General features: G+C 39.2%; 1 protein-coding gene across 1 annotated transcript in view; it reads right to left on the bottom strand.

Moving 5' to 3' along the window:
• Window positions 1–17,093, bottom strand: part of LOC107186075 (barH-like 1 homeobox protein) — a 48,054-nt gene extending 30,961 nt beyond the window's left edge. The window contains exons 1-3 of the mRNA XM_015573881.1: window positions 17,044–17,093; window positions 16,879–16,930; window positions 16,696–16,834 (exon numbers count right to left, since the gene is read on the bottom strand). Coding sequence (XP_015429367.1) covers window positions 16,696–16,834; window positions 16,879–16,930; window positions 17,044–17,093 — 241 coding nt within the window. The remainder of the gene's footprint in view (window positions 1–16,695; window positions 16,835–16,878; window positions 16,931–17,043) is intronic.
• Window positions 17,094–18,423: the final 1,330 nt, after the last annotated feature.

Here is an 18,423-nt window from a genome sequence, read left to right as displayed (position 1 = left end):
TCAAAGTAATCTTGAGTTTTTACAAGGTCAATGTATCTTTGTTTAATACCACGTTGTTGCCAATAGAAGCACAAGCTCAACGACCTATAGCCTATAGTATGATGGTATTAAAAAAAAAGATGCATTTACTTCGAAAAAACTCAAGGTCATCTTTATATCTAAAAAGAAATAATATGTAATGAAATTAAACTGTACCCATCCGATGCGCCCCTTACAATTCTATACAGGGCGTTCCGCTTGAAACAAGCCACCTAAATATCTTAAGATAGGTGGCCCGTTTCAAGCGGAACACCCTGCATAATTCATCGAAATATTTTTTGATACCACTAGTAGGTAATGAGTTATTCCAGGTAGTAATACTTATTGACTCACCCTGTATGTCCTCCGACGAGCAAGCATCAAAGTATAGTCTATTTTAAGTCTTCGTTAACTCCCGGAGGAAATTAGTCGATCGCGGGGATAAAGTTACAGACTTCCGGGGGCCCCGTAGAACACACCAAATAACGTTTTTCCGTTGGGTTCGATCGTGGAACGAACTATAAAGAAAGAAAAAGGATATATCCAGACTCTGAAGCGGCAATCATTTCTCAAACTCCCATAACTTGATATAAGCCACCCCTCGACCTGCGTGCGAAGCGTGGCGAGACGGAAGCGGTCGAGGTGAAGCAGCAGTGCCTTACATTATCGATATTACGAGGCGTCGATAAAAAATCGCATAAAATTAACCAACCCCCCCCCCTCTCTCACGTGCTCAGGATAAAACGCTCGCTTCCTCCTCGACGGTGGGGAGTTGCTCTATGTATCGCGAGAGGGTCCTGGCAGCCATTTTCATCGGGTGAAGGAGCTTTTAATCTGAAAATGCTTTTCTTGTTGCAGGTTTCGTTCGAAATTTCCCAATGAATAACATAGAGGTATTAATACAATAGAACCACCACTGCATCTGCAATAATATGCATTGAATTAATGAAGCCTCTACATTTTTGATTTGAATAAAATCAAAATAAATATATCAAATATTTTTACGGATTCTTTACCCCTGTCAACTATATGGAACTGTCATAAAAATATACAAATAGGCTCTTATGGGTTGGGTTAGAATTAGGGATGGGTAACCGAGCTGAGCTGTTCGAGGTTATTCGAGTACTGCACAGGACAATGCGAATCGTTATTTAAACAAATAGTTATCGATCGAGACAATAATGTAACCAATTCGATGTTTCTTTTATTATCTATTTCAGACGGAATTAGTTCCGAAGAAAAATATAATTCCGCGCTAAGTGACGTGAATTTTATTGGGGGGGCGCCCACGCCTTTAGTGTTCGTGCCCGGCTCGTTCTCATTTCACTTTAAATATGAGTGAATCCGTTGTATTATTCAAAGTTACCTCCCTCCCCCCCCCCAAGCCGCTCCACCGTCGTATATATCCTAAACGTATCGTAACCGCGCCGCTTGTATGTTACTTCGCGTTTATCTATACGCCGGGAACGAGTTTTCGGTATATTTTCAGGGTTTGAATATTGCGCCGACCACCTGAGCGGTAATTTATACAGCACGCCCGCCCCCGAAAGTTATGTACAAGTGGGAATGAGGTGATTCCTCGTGAAAAGATATGAGAAAAATGTGGAATAAAATTTTTTCATTTGACGCTTCATTTTCGAGGAAATCAAATTTGGAACGTCTCTGCTGGATACGCGGTGCAATTGAACAGGACTTTTGTCTACCGCGTCTGTTCATTGCATTCCGTTTCTACTCACTACCAGGACGAATACACGCATTTCAGATTAATTTTCAAATTCGGTTTTCTCGAAAACAAAGTGTCAAATGAACGAAAGTTATTTTGGAATTATCAACACGTATTTTGTAGTTTTCGTTAATACTAATTTTTTATGAAGATATTTTATATTTAATTTTTATGATTTCAACGAATACAGGATTAATAGAAGGTAATTGCAACAGCTACGGGGGCGAAGGTGGTTATGTGCTAGTTTCTTAAACCACTGTATCGATGGTTCGAATCCCGGAAGTGTTTTGTTTTTAAGAGGGGGCTCTGAACTCATTGCCATTTTACTCCCCTACAGCCCCGACAATGGCAATATAGTTAGAGTCCACTGTATTTCGTTTCAGTATCGAAAATAAAACGTGACTTACTATTTTTGTTGATGCCTTCTGAAAGAAAAGTGTCTACTGTATCGCGTGGTGTAGTCAGATTTCCTCCTAGACCCTTACTTTTTTCAATAAATTGAAAAATATTTATACAAATTGGTGCATTTCAGGTGTCCTTTTCCACTTAATCGTTCTTTCAACATGTTTAAATGTTCATAATGCAATAATGACATGTACCATTTTATTCGGAAGAGTTTATAGAATAATTTGACGCAACAATCAACCGAATAACTATTACTGTTTGAACACAAGAAATGTTCAATTTTAAAAATTTGCATTTTTCTCAAAAATCCAAATTCTCGAAAACAGGGCGCTGACCAAAAATCGTTTACAGATTCGTATTCAGGACACAAAAATCTATAAGAATCAGCTATTGAATGTTAGAAGGCCAGATGGCTATTAGACAATTAATGTAATCAAGATTTCCCAACGTATACGAATTTTTAAAAAATTCTACAGAATTTAAAAGTTACAGACTCAACGAGACAAATTGTTACGTTTGTCCCTGGTCTTCCCCATAGCAGTCAATTGAATAAAACCGATGACCAGCTACGCTGGATATAGAAACTGTGAAAAGTGAAGGGCGCAAGAAAGCGGAGCCGCTCGATCGGATCTGCGTACGTCATTGCCTGATCGCGAATACACGCACGAATCATCTATACGTTATGACGGGGTGGGAAACGCAGGGGGCGGTCCCGCGATCCGGGTCTACCGAAATTCACTTTGACGTTCGTGAAGACCTGCCTGGCAAATCCCGCGGATTTCTCCGGGGAGTTCAAAAAATCGCGAATGATACGCCGGATACCACATTTCGAACTGCTAACCAAAGTATCGTCACCGTCGGGGCTGCCGTTTTTTTTCGAGTGAGCCCCGAACCGTCCCAAGGTGGTTTGAAATCACAAAAAAAAATCGATATAAACTCCGAGATGTAATATCTATAACAAATTATATTATGATCCCTTAACACTTTTATTCCCAAATTATTTTAAAATTACCAAAGACATACTTTGTGGTATTTTTGTGTAGATTCATGACATATAAACGATTTACAAGAACATTTTAACATTTTTAAACCGTCCAATACCATTTTTCATTCGTTGCTATTTGGCAAGTTTTTTTAATTTTGTTACAGTTGTATGTAGTAATTTCCATCATAATATTATTATAAACCTTGTTGAAATTTTTGAAAGAAATTAAAGGTTTGTAAGTTTCTGTTGTATTTGTAACAATCCTCAACATTTAAGTTCCATCAAATGAAAGAGATAAAGGACCAATAATGTTTTATTTTATCGATTAGCTATTAAAGGCACATTCAAGTTTGTGCCATGCCATCTACGGTAGACTCACGTTAAAGTAGCGGTGCGGAGCTTTCGAGGCGGGTTTTTCCTTCAACGTGAGCCAATGGGCACACAGGATCTCGTGGCAGTTTCATCGATTCACCAATTGGATCAGAACTTTGGTTACAGATAGCGACAGATAGTGGGGTCCGCTACTGAAACGTGCTACCGCTACTTTAACGCGAGTCTACTGTATATAAAATTAGAAGACACTACTTAGTATATATTCACAAATATGAAGAAATATATGACACCAACATTTGATTTTGTGATTTACAATGTTTTTTAACTGTGACTGATAATGTTATTGCAGAACTTTATAACTTATATGCAATAACATTAACCCTTTAACTTATATGCAATAACATTAACCCCTCGGTATTTTTTTTTTTTTTTTTTTTGGGCACCCCGGGGATGTTTCGTCGGACGCGTGTACAAGCGAAGGGACGCCTGATTTCTCGCATATCTCATGGGGGAGGAACACTTTCCCATTTTTTTTATCGTGTGTCCCGCGATCGATTGATGTTCGAGCTCGTTTATTCGCGAGTTAATTCTTGATTCCACAAGTTGGAATAATTAAACGTACAAATGGAAAAATGAGTGCAACAATGCACATCAATGTAAAATTTGACAAATCACTGAACATTCTCCTAACTGAAATTGTCAAGATATGTTAAATTTTTTTAGGTGACTAAATTTCCCATTCAAAAATACACAATTTATTTAAAAAAAACAAACTTTCTCTTACTCCCTCTAGTTGCCGAGATATTCCAGAAACTATATTTTCATCTCTCAACTTTGGGGGTTGTTATCACTCATCTCATAAAAAAATCAGCGTCACATTTGAGGATCTCTCCTTGTCAGTGCCAAGGAGCCTTCGAACACTCGTCGAGGATTTATACTATGTTGATCTCTTAAAATTCTACTCCAAAAGACACAAAAACAATATTTAGAAGCAAACGCAGGCATAGCCGCAGGAAACAGTTAATTATCGAATAAAAATGAATTGCGCATTCCTCCACCGAACACTTCTCTCCCCCAAACTCTTCATCCCGACCTGAATGAACAATAGGACAACTTCGCGGTTCAAGGGGCTCGAAAGTGTCATTCCAAGAGCAAACCAGGCGGCTAAACGCTGTTCCGAGCCGAATCGTCCGCAGACTTTCAGGCCCAAGGTGAATGGCTCTCGGCGCTAATTGTCTGCAGCAAAATTAAACTGAAGTCACGTTAATTATGTAACGGGCCAGGTCTCCGCGAGCCTGGCAATGTACAACTCTCGTTCCCCGGTGGAAGGCAGAGGGGGTGATGATGGACGAGCACAGTCGACCTTACGGGGGCTGCCAGGCTCGAGCAGCGAAATCCCTAACTCAACGCTAACTCGATCAGTCAACGCCCACCCGGTGGCGTTGCTCGGCACTAATCTGCCTCCAGATTAATTACTACGTAATACCGGTTTGAATAATTATCGTTTCTAGGGCAACCTAACCCGAGTGAGCTTGAGCTGTGTATAGAAGCGCACACCTGACGTTCCTTATTCCATTGCCGGTTTACGCGGTTTCACCCGGGGTCTGGATTCGTTCCGGTGTTTCGTGTGAAACGTGCAACCACGATTTTGTTGATCCGTCGAAAACAGACTCCATCCAGTATAGTCCTTGCCAAAATCAAGCGTGGTCGTAAATTAACCCTTTACCTAATAATAGGAATGAGCAAGTTCTACTATGTAAGAACCACATATAATACTTTTCATACATTTCTTAATGTTTAAGAGTCGTAGAAATAAACTATTTTAATATTGATATACAATACTACACAGGAGGTGACAAAAGTGTTGTAGGTCCCTGAAGTGGGTCACTCGTGGGGTGATTTGGAACAAGTTTTTCACGAATGTATGTCATATTTATTGATATTGAAAAACAATGGAAAACAGCATTAATACTTGAAATTTTATGTACCATCACAGCAGAACTATTCATTTTTACATATTCCACGGGTAATATAGTTTTATAGTGTGTATGTTAAATGAGAATAAACCTCTCTCTGTCAATAATTAATTAGCGATTGATATTCATCGATTTTTGATGCAAGACTCTCTGAAGATCTCTATTTAATCTGAAGTACTTTAATCAAGGTTTACACTGATGCAAAATATAATTGGGATTTTTAACTTTATCGTCGATTAAATATGCAAACCATGTTACACATATCGGACGGAGCAGATACTTAGGCGAGTATTTAACTGCATTTAACGGAATCATGCAATGCCAGCTTCCATCGAAGACCCGAGCTGCCTCTAATATCCTGCTAATGAAACTGTCGACAAGCCGACAGTATATGTTAAAAATAAATTCATAAATACGTTTCAGATTCGTCGATTTAATTATGCATCGATAAAGCCGGCTACTTAAAGGGGCTATAATCGTGCAACGAAATACATATACAGTTATATAAATACATTACAGTTACTCACGGAAGAAGTATCCGCTCACTCCATACGTACGATACATTTCACGAAGTTAATTAATGTAATCAAATTTAACAATAATAATTTCTATTAGCATGAACCATGATTAATATAATAATAAGATAATATAATATAATAATAATATATTTCAGATTCGGATCCATTCAACTGAGAAAATATACACAGTTTACTTCCAAAAGTATTGTTATTTGTAAATAAGTTTGTTTTAAATGAATATTTCGTTTTGGCCGATATTTCTGTATGGATTCTTTTACAAATTCCAATAATAACAATACTTCTTTAGCTCATTAAGAACCAATAACACATCAATGCAACATTCCATTTGCAATTCTTTTTCAGTACTCGTGTATTTCAGTACCCGTGTACCCGTGTATTTCAGTACCCATGTACCCGTGTACCCGTGTATTAAAAACTACACGGACTGAAACACGGGTACATTAATGCCACCTGTACACGGGTATTTCAATGCACGTGTAATCAAGATCTCTAAATATGTACGTATCGAGTGACTTGTCCGAAATATACATGCCCCTGCACGCAAGAAATGATTGGGTATCGTTAAGCCGCAGTTATCTGGGGGGTTGGGAAGGCATTTAGATTTCGGTAAACGATCCGAGGGCTCGTGTAGGCGTTGCAAACCGAGAGAACGAATTCCGTTTGTAATTGCGGCATTATTGAGCTTCGCGCCTGGCCGAACGAAATACGTGAGAGCCGGCGTGTACGTGTACGCCATTTTAGATGGTAATGAGTTCTCGAAAGCGGGCCGAATTGCTCCTCGAAACGGCGAGAATCGAGCCGCGGCATTAAATAATGTTATTGCAACCGAGAATGAGTTCCTTTAATGGCTTTGTAGAAAAATTAGCTTTTCTTAACTGTTTGATGTTTCTGATGAATTGAACGTTTCCTTCGAATAATTTTGTAGTCAAATTCAACATTCTATTCGAAAATGTTACATATACATTGGATTACATACTATAACTTTAGTGTTAAATATTGTAACGAGAAGGAATTCCATTAATATCAACAATTCATTCTATATAGTACAATCGAAGAATGAAATTGACAAAACTAATAATTAAAGAACAAAAACGTTCTTTCACGCGTTAAATGAACTAACGATTGATTTACTACCAATTCACAAAATTTCCTAAACGTATTTACTCTGAAAAAAGTCGATAAGCTAATCTGCTTCAGGAATATTCACCACTGTTCTCCAATACCCTATAACATATACATCAAGAAGAATATTGATGAACGCTTTTTAAAAATACTGCAATACTCATTGGTATACATAATCTACAGAATTACACAACAAATCACTATTCACAACACTTATTATTACAGATCCACTGAGCAATACAATGATTACAGTCGCTAACTAATGATCTATCACAAGAACACCATTATACCAAGTAACCGAACACAAAAAACTCCTTCGACTTGCTTACGTAATTCTCGAACTCTTTCATAACCGTGCTTCTCCGATGACCCACCGTGAAAGTACGTCTAACAAGTGACATTTAAAAGTCTAATTTTCACTAATTCACCACGTGAAGATGTTCCAGCGATCTGACGACAACGATTCTTCGATTCTTCGGCAAATGGCACCTAATTGATCTACCGACGAGCAATCTATAATTCTTTTTTGTAACAACGTAATTATGTCTCACTATTAAGCGAACTTAATATGATCACCCTAAATTTCATATTTCTAGAAAAGCGAAGGAACAGTACCGACTAATGTCTTTTACTTAAAATTATTAATAGAAATAAGATTATCCGATTTGATTAAAATTAGATAATCTATATGAAATTTCCAGATATATTCAGAACAGACATATATTATGTATATCCTTATAAATCACAGTATGATCCGTACGAGACTGTTAATCGTACATTTGCGACTGCCAACTTATATGGAAATAATACTAATTTCCTCTCCAATTCTGTATCAGTATTTATTTATTCAAAACTTCTACCAAACTAGTGCCAGTAGTTAGCAAATCCATATAATTAAATTTTCTGTTCCTATTTTCTACACATTTTCTCCAGAGACACTGCTTGACTTCACGATTCAAGTATGTTCTCTCGGTATTAGAGCATTAAGGAAGAATATAAGTATTCAATTTATTTAATTAACAAATGATAAGTGTAACAAAAAAACATGAATTACTAATTGGTACAGTTAACAGAATCCACGAGAAAACGTTTCGGCTTTGAATATTATGACTCACAAACAACTTCCGACCCATATTGTGGGAATTCGGTGTTAGAGGATTAACCTAAAACAAATATCTGGTATTTCTCTAACATTAAAACAACAAACGATGAACGTGTATTTATTTGTGTCAGATCGAAAACCATGACAACTTTCAGAAAATATTCAAATTCTCGAATTGACCAATTTCTCAATTTCCATACTGTAATGAAACTAGTGTAAGATTTGAGAAAACGCATTGTTACAACATTTCAATCATCGTTATAACAATCTACTGGCCAGTGACTTTGATTGCTCTGCTAGTCCCAGTGTTAATCAACAAATAATAAATATAGCAAAAACTGTCAATTTCTTCCCCCTCCAGAAGAAAAACCTCTCGATCTTCGGTACTGTAGCTCAGCCCCATGACCCACACCGTGGGAGTTCCAATTCGGTAGCTGGGTATCTGTCCGCGTGGCTACCGGTACAGGGTCCGCTCGAAAATTAAAAACGACGACGATCTTCTACGCGCCCGCACACTCACTCGCCTGCCGACCAAAAATATCAACCCGCGCGCAACATCCTGGACCCGTGGATAGAGGTTACGCACACGGAACCATGGTATACAATCCCATCGACGGGTGTATAGGGCCCCGAGAGAGTTGGCGTCGGAGGCTGGAACGGCAGCGGGGGATTTCTGGTTTTCAGGTTTCGGTCACGCGATGCCTTTTTTCTCTGTTCCCGGTACCCGGTTATCTTCGGCCCCGGGCGGTCTCTGCCCCGTCCAATTTACTCTCTTTTAGCCCCGTGTCTCTTCGGTCGGTTCCTTTCCATCGTGTAACCGTGTGCTAGCTAGGCTAGGCTCCTCGCCCCCTCTGCTTCTGATTCGGCTCCTCTCGCGTGGCTCTGTCCCTCGCGACCGTCACTCTCGCCGAATTCTGATCGGGAGCTAATTGTTCGACTTCTGTTTCGCTCGGGATCCTCCAACGGGCGAGAAATAAAACGGACACCTGCCTTTGGGCCCGTGGATACGTACGATTCTACACTGCCGCTTATAAGTTTAATCGCGCAACGGAAAGGTTTAGTCACGCATATAGTAAATGCCAAATACAATGGACTCTAACTATATTGCCATAGTCGGGGCTGTAGGGGAGTAAAATGGCAATGAGTTCAGAGCCTCAGCCAAAGTGCCTGCGCGAAAACTGGAATGCTGGTGCGCCGGCGTACGCAACGTGGTAGGAGAGCGAATTTGTGTGCTCCCAAGTACGTGTGAAGGGGAAGTGTCTAGCGTGGCAATATGTTTAGTGGCAATATAGTTAGAGTCCACTGTAAGACCATTACTGTTTCGTGCATCTGGAATGAGAACGAAAGGTCTATCGAACCCCCGATTCCCCCCTACCTCATTTTTCTCGAATGTCTGAATATGTCACTTAGGACAATTAAGTAAGGAGGACAGAGCACCTCATATGATTGTTTAGTTCAAGCAATAACAAATTTTTATTTAAATACAAGTAAATGAATGAACAGATTTTAAACAAGTTTCTGGATCTTTCTCAACATCTTCATGAAAGTCTGAATTCTTAGGGAATTACTTTCTATTATTTTTACCGAGATCAATAGATGAGGATTTACTAAAAGAGATGTCGAAAATTATGTTCTGAAATTTACACAAATGATATTTAACGTTTGTCATTATCGTTATTTTTCCGTTCTTCTCGAAATTCGAAGATTGTACTATAAATATTAATTTCTATCTAGTAGGTCAAGAAGTACGTTACCCATATCTGGGCGTCACAGCAGACAAACTATCAGTGAATAACTGAAACGAATACACGGGTTTTACACGGCGATCGAATCGGTTCCAGGAAACGGGAAGTCGAAAACGGAGTTACAACCGGATAGAAAGCTACTAACTTCGCAACTATCACCGATTCCACGAAGAAGGTGGGAAATAGGAGTATTTCGCTCTGTGGTCTTGCTATAGTGGTTGTGATGTCATGGTTACGATTGCGATTATTACGATAATCATTGAGATTTGAAAATCGGTATCATTGTCGTGACTGGGGTTCCAGTGAGAGCTGGTAGAATTATTTAAGTTTAGATTTCTGTTGAATTTTCCTTGTTAACTGATTCTTATTGGTAATCGATTCTCATTGGTAATTATTTCTTATTGGTAAAGGTGGTCCAAATATGGAATAACGCTTTCACTTCAGGCCTTATTGCCAAACCTGTTGAAGATTTTTAAGATGTAACACTTCAATGCATCTAAAACATGTTCGCTCTATGATATGGAGTTAAGATAAGCTTCTTTTTTTTAATCCTAGTTTCACATTATTTCCGCTAGGATGAAGCAGCTAACATGACACTATACCTTCGACTAGCCCATATTTAGACACAACCTCCTATTTGGACAACATTCCCTAATTACTTCTTATAGTGTTGATTATAAATACTGGCATTGTGACAAGCGTGGATCGAGTATTTGAGATTCTAAACAAATTTTTAATTAACTTCTTTCATCCTTGGAAGACAGAGCCATAGGAGGCCATGCCTGTTCATATTTGATCCACAACCAAGTATCTCTTGTGATAAAGTGACATATGGACCACTCTGTACAATCAGTCTGTATGTTAACATATCGACCTACTACTAACAGGTTTGGTAGATCCAATGATCAACAGCTATTATTAAACAGTTCAGTTACAGTAGCAAATTACATTCACGAAAAATAACAAAAACTCTAATTGAATAACATAACAATGTCTTCTTTAACCCTGATCTAAGGGTAAATTAATAGGCTTCTTGTTTTTAAGCACTAAAATTTAAAACTCTATTAATAGGCTACCGATCGGTAAAGTGTTAACAAAATGAAGAACTGACAATGATTGATCCTCTCCGCTCTTGCGACTCGCTCTTTCACATGTTTACGGACGTACCTAATAAATATGCGAGCTGTATCGTTTATTGTCAGACACTTTACTGATACTATCTTGACCGGTATACAACGTGTATTTATTAACACTGACAATAACACTGATCGTCTGTCACCAGTAGTGATCGATTGACGTCGAGTCCTATCGTTGATCTTGATCTTTTTCATTTTCGAGCATCAGTGTCGCCCAATAATGGGTATATTGATGTTTATACTGCGGATATTTATACAAAGTCACAGTTATAGATGCTAATTTATAATAATGAAAGAAATTTGTCTATTGTACTAAGGACTTTACTGTGTTAACTCTCAGAAACCACACACCACTTCAGCAAATGCTTAAGAATAAGTAATGACTATGAATCCTGGCTCAAGTGTCAGTAGTTGTTCAATAATGTTCGATTCACCGTGGTGAAAAATTCGTATCACTGTGGACTGCACTTCGAACGATGAACCATAACGTTTAAGGGGTTAATGACACGTATACCAGTTCTGGCCGAGCAAAAGAAATTCGTTGCGAACCGCGGTAAATCGACAGCAATCAAGCACACGCTTCGAGCATCCCTATTGTGTTCAAAAGTTATTTACACATTACGGTTACCGTACCAGTCGGAGGGTAGCGGGCGGGGGAGGAGGGGCTAAAATTGTGCTCGCGTGTAACGAGAAGAATCTAAAATACATATGTACATGCAGTTCGCGCATGCAACCTCAAGACGACGCGACACGATGCGCGCTAAATGAAACCAAAAGAATCATACCGAGGCGAACTGGTTGAGCAACATCTGCTAAGTATTCCAATGTAGTTAAACCACCTTTTTCCAATTCTTTATCGGGTTCGCGAGTAAATTACAGTAACATCGAATTTGCAGCAATTATACAACATTTGTTTTCCCCAGGCAGCATATATGTACCTCCGTGAAATCACGTCACGGTAATCTTTTGCACAATTTTTTCACTTCGTTTCCTTTTAATCGAAATGGGAACATCGGTTTTAGCTGCGGATGCAAGGATTTTTTACTTTTCTTTTTTGGTAATTTATTTTTGCCCGCATCAATTAGGTAGATTATTAGCGATCCCTTTCAGAAATTGAACAGTTGTACGTGTATGACTTGTAGATATAAATATGGTTTGTGAAATACAAGAGGGCACACTGAACTACATAGTGAATATCATTAATTCACGTTGCAAAAGTTTAGAACTACCAGTGTTCAATGTGTACGAAATTAAATTTATTAATACATTGCTATGTATAAGACAGAACACAATATAATATACTGTAATGTAAAATGTATAAAAATGTAAAAATGAACATATGCAACTGAATGCAATTGAATGCAATTTCAACTCATTTTACGACAAACTTAATATTTGTAACATAACACCATCATCCTCTGAAGCCTTCGACTCTAACGAAGTGTCGTTCAAAAGGACGAAACAGTAATGAAGGTTGGGCGCAGAAATACGAGAGCGGTGCCAAGTTTTCAGGCAATTTCGCAGTCGAACGTAACTGGTAAAGACAAATTTTTACGTTCCGTGCAGGTGGCGGCGATTTTACCGAACGCATCAACCGAGCCCCCAAATCCGGCACGGCTTTTTGCCCGCGAGAACCAAATTGTTGCACCTTTTATGGCCACGGATTGGCCATGCCGAAGGTGCGCTCACACCTGACGCTGGCTCAAAGCATCCTCCCTCTCCTCTTCGAGAACCCGCGAGCAACATGCGATTTATCTCATTCCGCTCGGCTCGGGAGGGATTTTACATGCGTTTCGACTCGCTCTCATCACACCGCTGGGCCATTAAATTCATTTGTACAACCGAAAAATATTTATTTTTTTTTATTAATGTTTATTTATTCTTCCCAACTGCAATATCACGAATAGACTGTGGATTTTATACATTTATCGTATGCACGATTGTTTTAAACTCAGTACAGTTAACGTGTTAACAATGCTTTTAATGAGTATACTCGTCATACACACAACAAATTGCCATTTTTTATAGTATACAAATTCTGTGCAATAAGAAAAGGAGGTATGTTAATAATTCTCATTCATAGAAGTAACGTCAATTATAGCTATCAGGGAAATTGCTCATTTCATTTGTAACGACCTAATAGAAATCTTAAAGGTCATCTATCGAAAGGGGGAAACTGAAAAATAAAATAATCGAATAATCTGTGAAAAATCGACGAAAAATCTACCAAGAGTCTACCAAGAGTCTACCAAGTGTCTACTAAGGGTCTACCAAGGGTCTACCAAGGGTCTACCAAGGGTCTACCATGAGTATATCAAGAGTCTACTATGAGTCTACCAAGATTCTACCAAGATTCTACCAACACTCTATCAAGAGTCTGCGGAGAATTTATGGTGAATCCATGTAGAATTCATGTAGAATCCATGTAGAATCCATGTAGAATCCATCTAGAATCCATCTAGAATTCATCTAGAATTCATCTAGAATCCACGAAAACTACATGAAAAATCTTCAAAAAATCTACGAGAAACGTACAAAAAATGTTCGAAAATTATCAACAAAATATCGCAACGTGGCGTTCGGGCCACACCCATATATAGCCCTATCGTTACACGCTGTTCCGAGAGCCGGTGTTGCCCGAAGGGTCGAACACGGTTTTGACTTACAATTACAGAAACTATCCTCTGTCAAATCGGCAAGATTGTTTCTCTGAACGTAAATTGCGGCTGCTAACCAACCGATGGTTTGCCGGGGCCCCCTGTATAATCCCGGGCGAGATTTTATAGAACAACCTTTATAATTGGCCGAGAAGCGCGTTTTGCAGTCGGCCGAAAATTTTCCAACGACCACGAGCGAAACGCGAAATTAAGGGCTGCGGAAACGTCATGGACAAGGCGGCGGCGGTCCTGGGTGTGTTGCTTTTTTAAAGGGAACACACGATGTTCGGTGATGGCTTCTTTGTAACTCATACGCGGCGAAGGAACCGGCCCCCATCGAGCCTGACGCATTTAACTTGTCGGAACCGGAGTGCTTTTTTGGATTCTGAGACAGGTAAATCGTTCGACTCGAGTCACGAGAAACTATTTAAAAGAAGAAGTTCTCTTTTTTCTCTTGAACACCTTCTTGGATAGATGTGCCTTTACAGTTCTTTTTTCACAATGAAACAATATGATAATAGATACAATAAATAATAAAAAATTTAATGTTACGATTTTATTAAATAAATAAACTGAATGGAACGAATTAAGATATTTTAGAATTATTAATTTAAGAGTAACTCAACTTTTTTCCGTAAATCCTCGATGAGTGTTTGAAGGCTCCTCCATACTAAACATTAAATATTTCACAAACTAATAGCCATATGCCGCTGAAACAAATATCATTGGCTTCCGAATTCCAAGTGCTATCACTGTGCTAAACCTCGTCAAAAAGTCGGCGTTACATTTGGAGACCTTTCCCTGTCAGTACCGAGCAGTCTTCGAACACTCATCGAGGATTTACTGTAAATCATGGCATTCGTGGACCCGCTGCTCGACGTTAAACGACACTCAGTGTTAGCGTGATTGAACGTTAATCGCTGAATTATGCCGTTCCGTTAGATCCGTGGTGCCATGGCGGCCATTCGGTCTCCACGCGGACAAAACGTGTCCCGTTCCCACGTTTCGAGGAAAAATCAGGGAGACCTGGCCTCGCCCGATAATCACGATCGCGGGGGCTTCATTAGATTGTTCCGTTGTGCACGTAAATGGCGCGCAACCAAACCAAAAAATGATCCATGGGTTTCATTACGAGCACGAAGAATAACTCGAGCTCTGTGAATTCGGACTACAGTAAATCCTGGATGAGTATTCGATGGCTCCTCGGCACTGACAATGAGAGATCCCCAGGTGTAACGCTCGCCTTTTAATGAGGTTTAACGCCGCTATAGAGCTTGGAATTCTGAAGCTAATGATATTTGTTTTAGCCGCATATGACCATTAATTTATGAAATATTTCATGTTTAGTGCCGAGGAACCTTCGAACAGTCATCAAGAACTTACTGTATCGTGGACAATAATTTTTAGTAGATTCAATTAATAGAGATAAATAGTACGGGAAACAGGGATAGAAAGTAACAGTTTTTGGTATTCATGAAATAAAAAAGTCTATGTTTTAACTAGAGATTAATTTTTAATTCATACGGATAGATTGGAGATTCAAGATTAGTTCTATAGCGATGTAATGTTTCTACATAGATTAATTACTATATTAAAAAAATAGTTTTATACTGAAAATATGAAGAATTAATTGATAATTACTTCAAATCTGCGAGAAATCCCAGTGTTTCTATAACTGTTACCTCTAAAATTCAACTAACTCTGATATACTTTAACAATTCATTTTATACAATGGACATAGGTTGAATAGTAAAATTATGGCTCTTTCTTTACTATGATTTCGCCATCACTTCCTACTCACGTAGTCGTGTTTTTGGCGTTTAAATTGCACTTTCATGTTTCGACATTAACTTTTAAATACCAGGTACATACAAGTACATGTATTTTTTTAGTTTTATATAAATCAAAGTTCCAATTTAATAAGAAATTTTTTTTTACACAATTCTTTATACGTTAAGTTTGTATTAAGTAAAATAAATAAAGTAGCAGTATTAGGGACAGTGGAAGTAATTGGGATATTTACCCTCTGTACTTTGCTTCGAACCGTCGTCATTTTGAAACTTATTGTCAAACTGAATGTCTGTAGTTGAGACGAAAGCCACACGTATCTAAATTGTAAAGCGTTTAAATATTTGTGTAGTATCAAAATTCACTCATCTTCTAATTCTCTTCTATTGTTTATGTAACCGCGCGTAATAGATCAACAGTTCTTTTTATTTTTAGTATTTACTTATATACTGTAATGCAATACGGTGTAATCCCTTTTTCTTACTCGTTATATATTTATTCATAATATAGGGTTTAGAAGTCAAAATTATACTGGTGTCCAAATATTTTTCTGACAGATTGTAATTCTACACGTACCCTGCGTTCCAGCGTTTTCGCGTGCGGTCATCGTACAGGTAATAACGCTTTGCGCGCCGGCGACATTCTCATTATTTCCACTTCCCTCGCGATCGAGCGAATCGACCGCTGTCAGAGGAGACAGCTCCGACTCGAAAAAGATTCTTCCAGCTGGTACAAACGAGTAAATATGGTTTCTTCGCCGGAGAACCGTTATTTTCCGATTGACGACTCGAAATCGACCGCGTTTGCATACCTGTACAATGGCCCGAGGAATCTGGTAGGTGTCGAGGCAACAAATTTCATTTTTCTCTTTGAAACACCTTTTTTCGACGCTGTTTACTTAACAATTTCGTGTTTCTGACAGCTACTGCTGTTCAATTTTTAGTTTTGTGCAATATAAATGACGACTATACCCGAATTTTTAATAATATAGTAGATCTGAATTGAAAGAAAATTTTTATGCAGCAGAAATTGTATAAATTAGCAGACAGGTGAAGCATCGTCATGCTTTAGACGGTAATTCTAATACGACAAATTAAAGAAGAAAATAAATATATTATAAAATAAGTTAAATGAAAGACAAAACACGAGAGGACATTCGGACAGACCTATACTTTCAACATTCTCAGCTAAACAAAACGCTTCATGACCCCAGATGCCCTTTTCCCAATTACTTTCTTTATCCCAATTATTTACTTTTCCTGAATCATTATTTTTCAAAATCAAATCATGAGACTTCATGAAACTCTAAGTACAAAGTAGAAAATGCCCGATTCACGTATAAAACTCACGAACTCTAATTTTAGAGTTAAGGCATCAACATAGGGTCCTCTACTCAATACTCTGTGTAGTACAAACGTTCCAAAAAACATTTCTTTTCAATTTCAAAGAGAGTTGTAAGGCTCGTCCTTGTACACTCTGGCAATAAAAACGCGGGTCTGACTCGTCAAAAGTACCCGAGTGGTCCTTTGAACACTTCTAACTTTTTAGCTACCTCTAGATCCATAGTAATACCTAACTGGTCTCTTGATAACTTCTAGCTATTTAAGTACATCTAGGTCCAATATAATACCCCAGTGGTGTCTTGACAACTTCTAGCTTCTTAGCTACCGTTACGTCCAACGTTCCAAACAACGTTTCTCCTCGGTATCAAATCGAATTGTGAGATTCATCATTGTACAGTTTATCAATAAAAAAGCATATGGCACGGGTTCTAGCACTTCTAGCTCCTTCGCTGCCTCTAGTATCAAATCGAATTGTGAGATTCATCATTGTACAGTTTATCAATAAAAAAGCATATGGCACGGGTATAACTGGTCGAAAGTAATCGTGTGGTCTCTTGACCACTTCTAGCTCCTTCGCTGCCTCTAAATCTAAGGCAATACCCGACTGGTCTCTTGACCACTTCCAGCTTCTTCCTATGGGTCCAACGTAATACTCTTAGCTACCTCTAGGTTCACTTTTCGTGATTCCTCCGCAATCGACCTAACCATTCCATAAGCTTCCAGTTCGCAGAGGATCAGCGAAATCTCATCATTCATTGGACCGAGAGATACCTTTCCAAACACATGAGTACTTTCTACAATCTAATCTCGTCATTCCTGCCAAACTATCATTACTTCCAAAATGCATCACAATAACTTTCACGATTCGATTAGAAGATGAAAACATTCTCCCTGAAACGTCTGTCTCATACAGTATCCTCCACGATCGATCAGGCAATCTCGACGATCCCAGGATCGTCGAAGTTAACAAACACGACTCATTAGCGGAAACACTCGTTAGATAGAAGGCAACGGTTCATCGCTCCGGGACTGGTTCACGGTCCCGGGCGCGATACTCAGCCAGCGGCCGGCTATATCCGCGGTCGCAAAATGGAGAAAAACGAGAAGGGCGGGGAAGGGGGGGGCGGTTTTATCGACCCGGCCCCGAAGGAACGTGAAGACCTCAACTTGTCTGCACGCCATTAAAATGTCACACCGGCCCCGCGGGCACATATGTACATATCACGTATATACACGCGTGGCGCGTCGTCTCTCGACGACGGATTCGGGCTCTCCGGGGTTTGATCGCGACGACGGGCACCGCTGAATAATTCCACCGCGACGATTCATAATTGATACCGTCTACACGCGGCCTAGCCATCGTCGTCGTCGCGAGCCAGAACCAGCTATATACGCTACTATCCAACCACCTACGCTGAACCACCACCGAACAGCGGGCGGCGGCGGCGGCGCACACGCTGGTCTAAAGATACGCGAACCCAATTAGAGGAGCTCGTCGTATATACCGCCTATCCCGGAGACCCGTTTCGACACTCGATCTCCTTCGTCGTG

Source organism: Dufourea novaeangliae, unplaced genomic scaffold, assembly GCF_001272555.1.
Source record: "Dufourea novaeangliae isolate 0120121106 unplaced genomic scaffold, ASM127255v1 scaffold14, whole genome shotgun sequence".
Lineage (NCBI taxonomy): Eukaryota > Metazoa > Arthropoda > Insecta > Hymenoptera > Halictidae > Dufourea > Dufourea novaeangliae.
The sequence above is the reverse complement of the archived record's forward strand: the minus strand, read 5'-3'. Positions and strand labels throughout refer to the sequence as shown.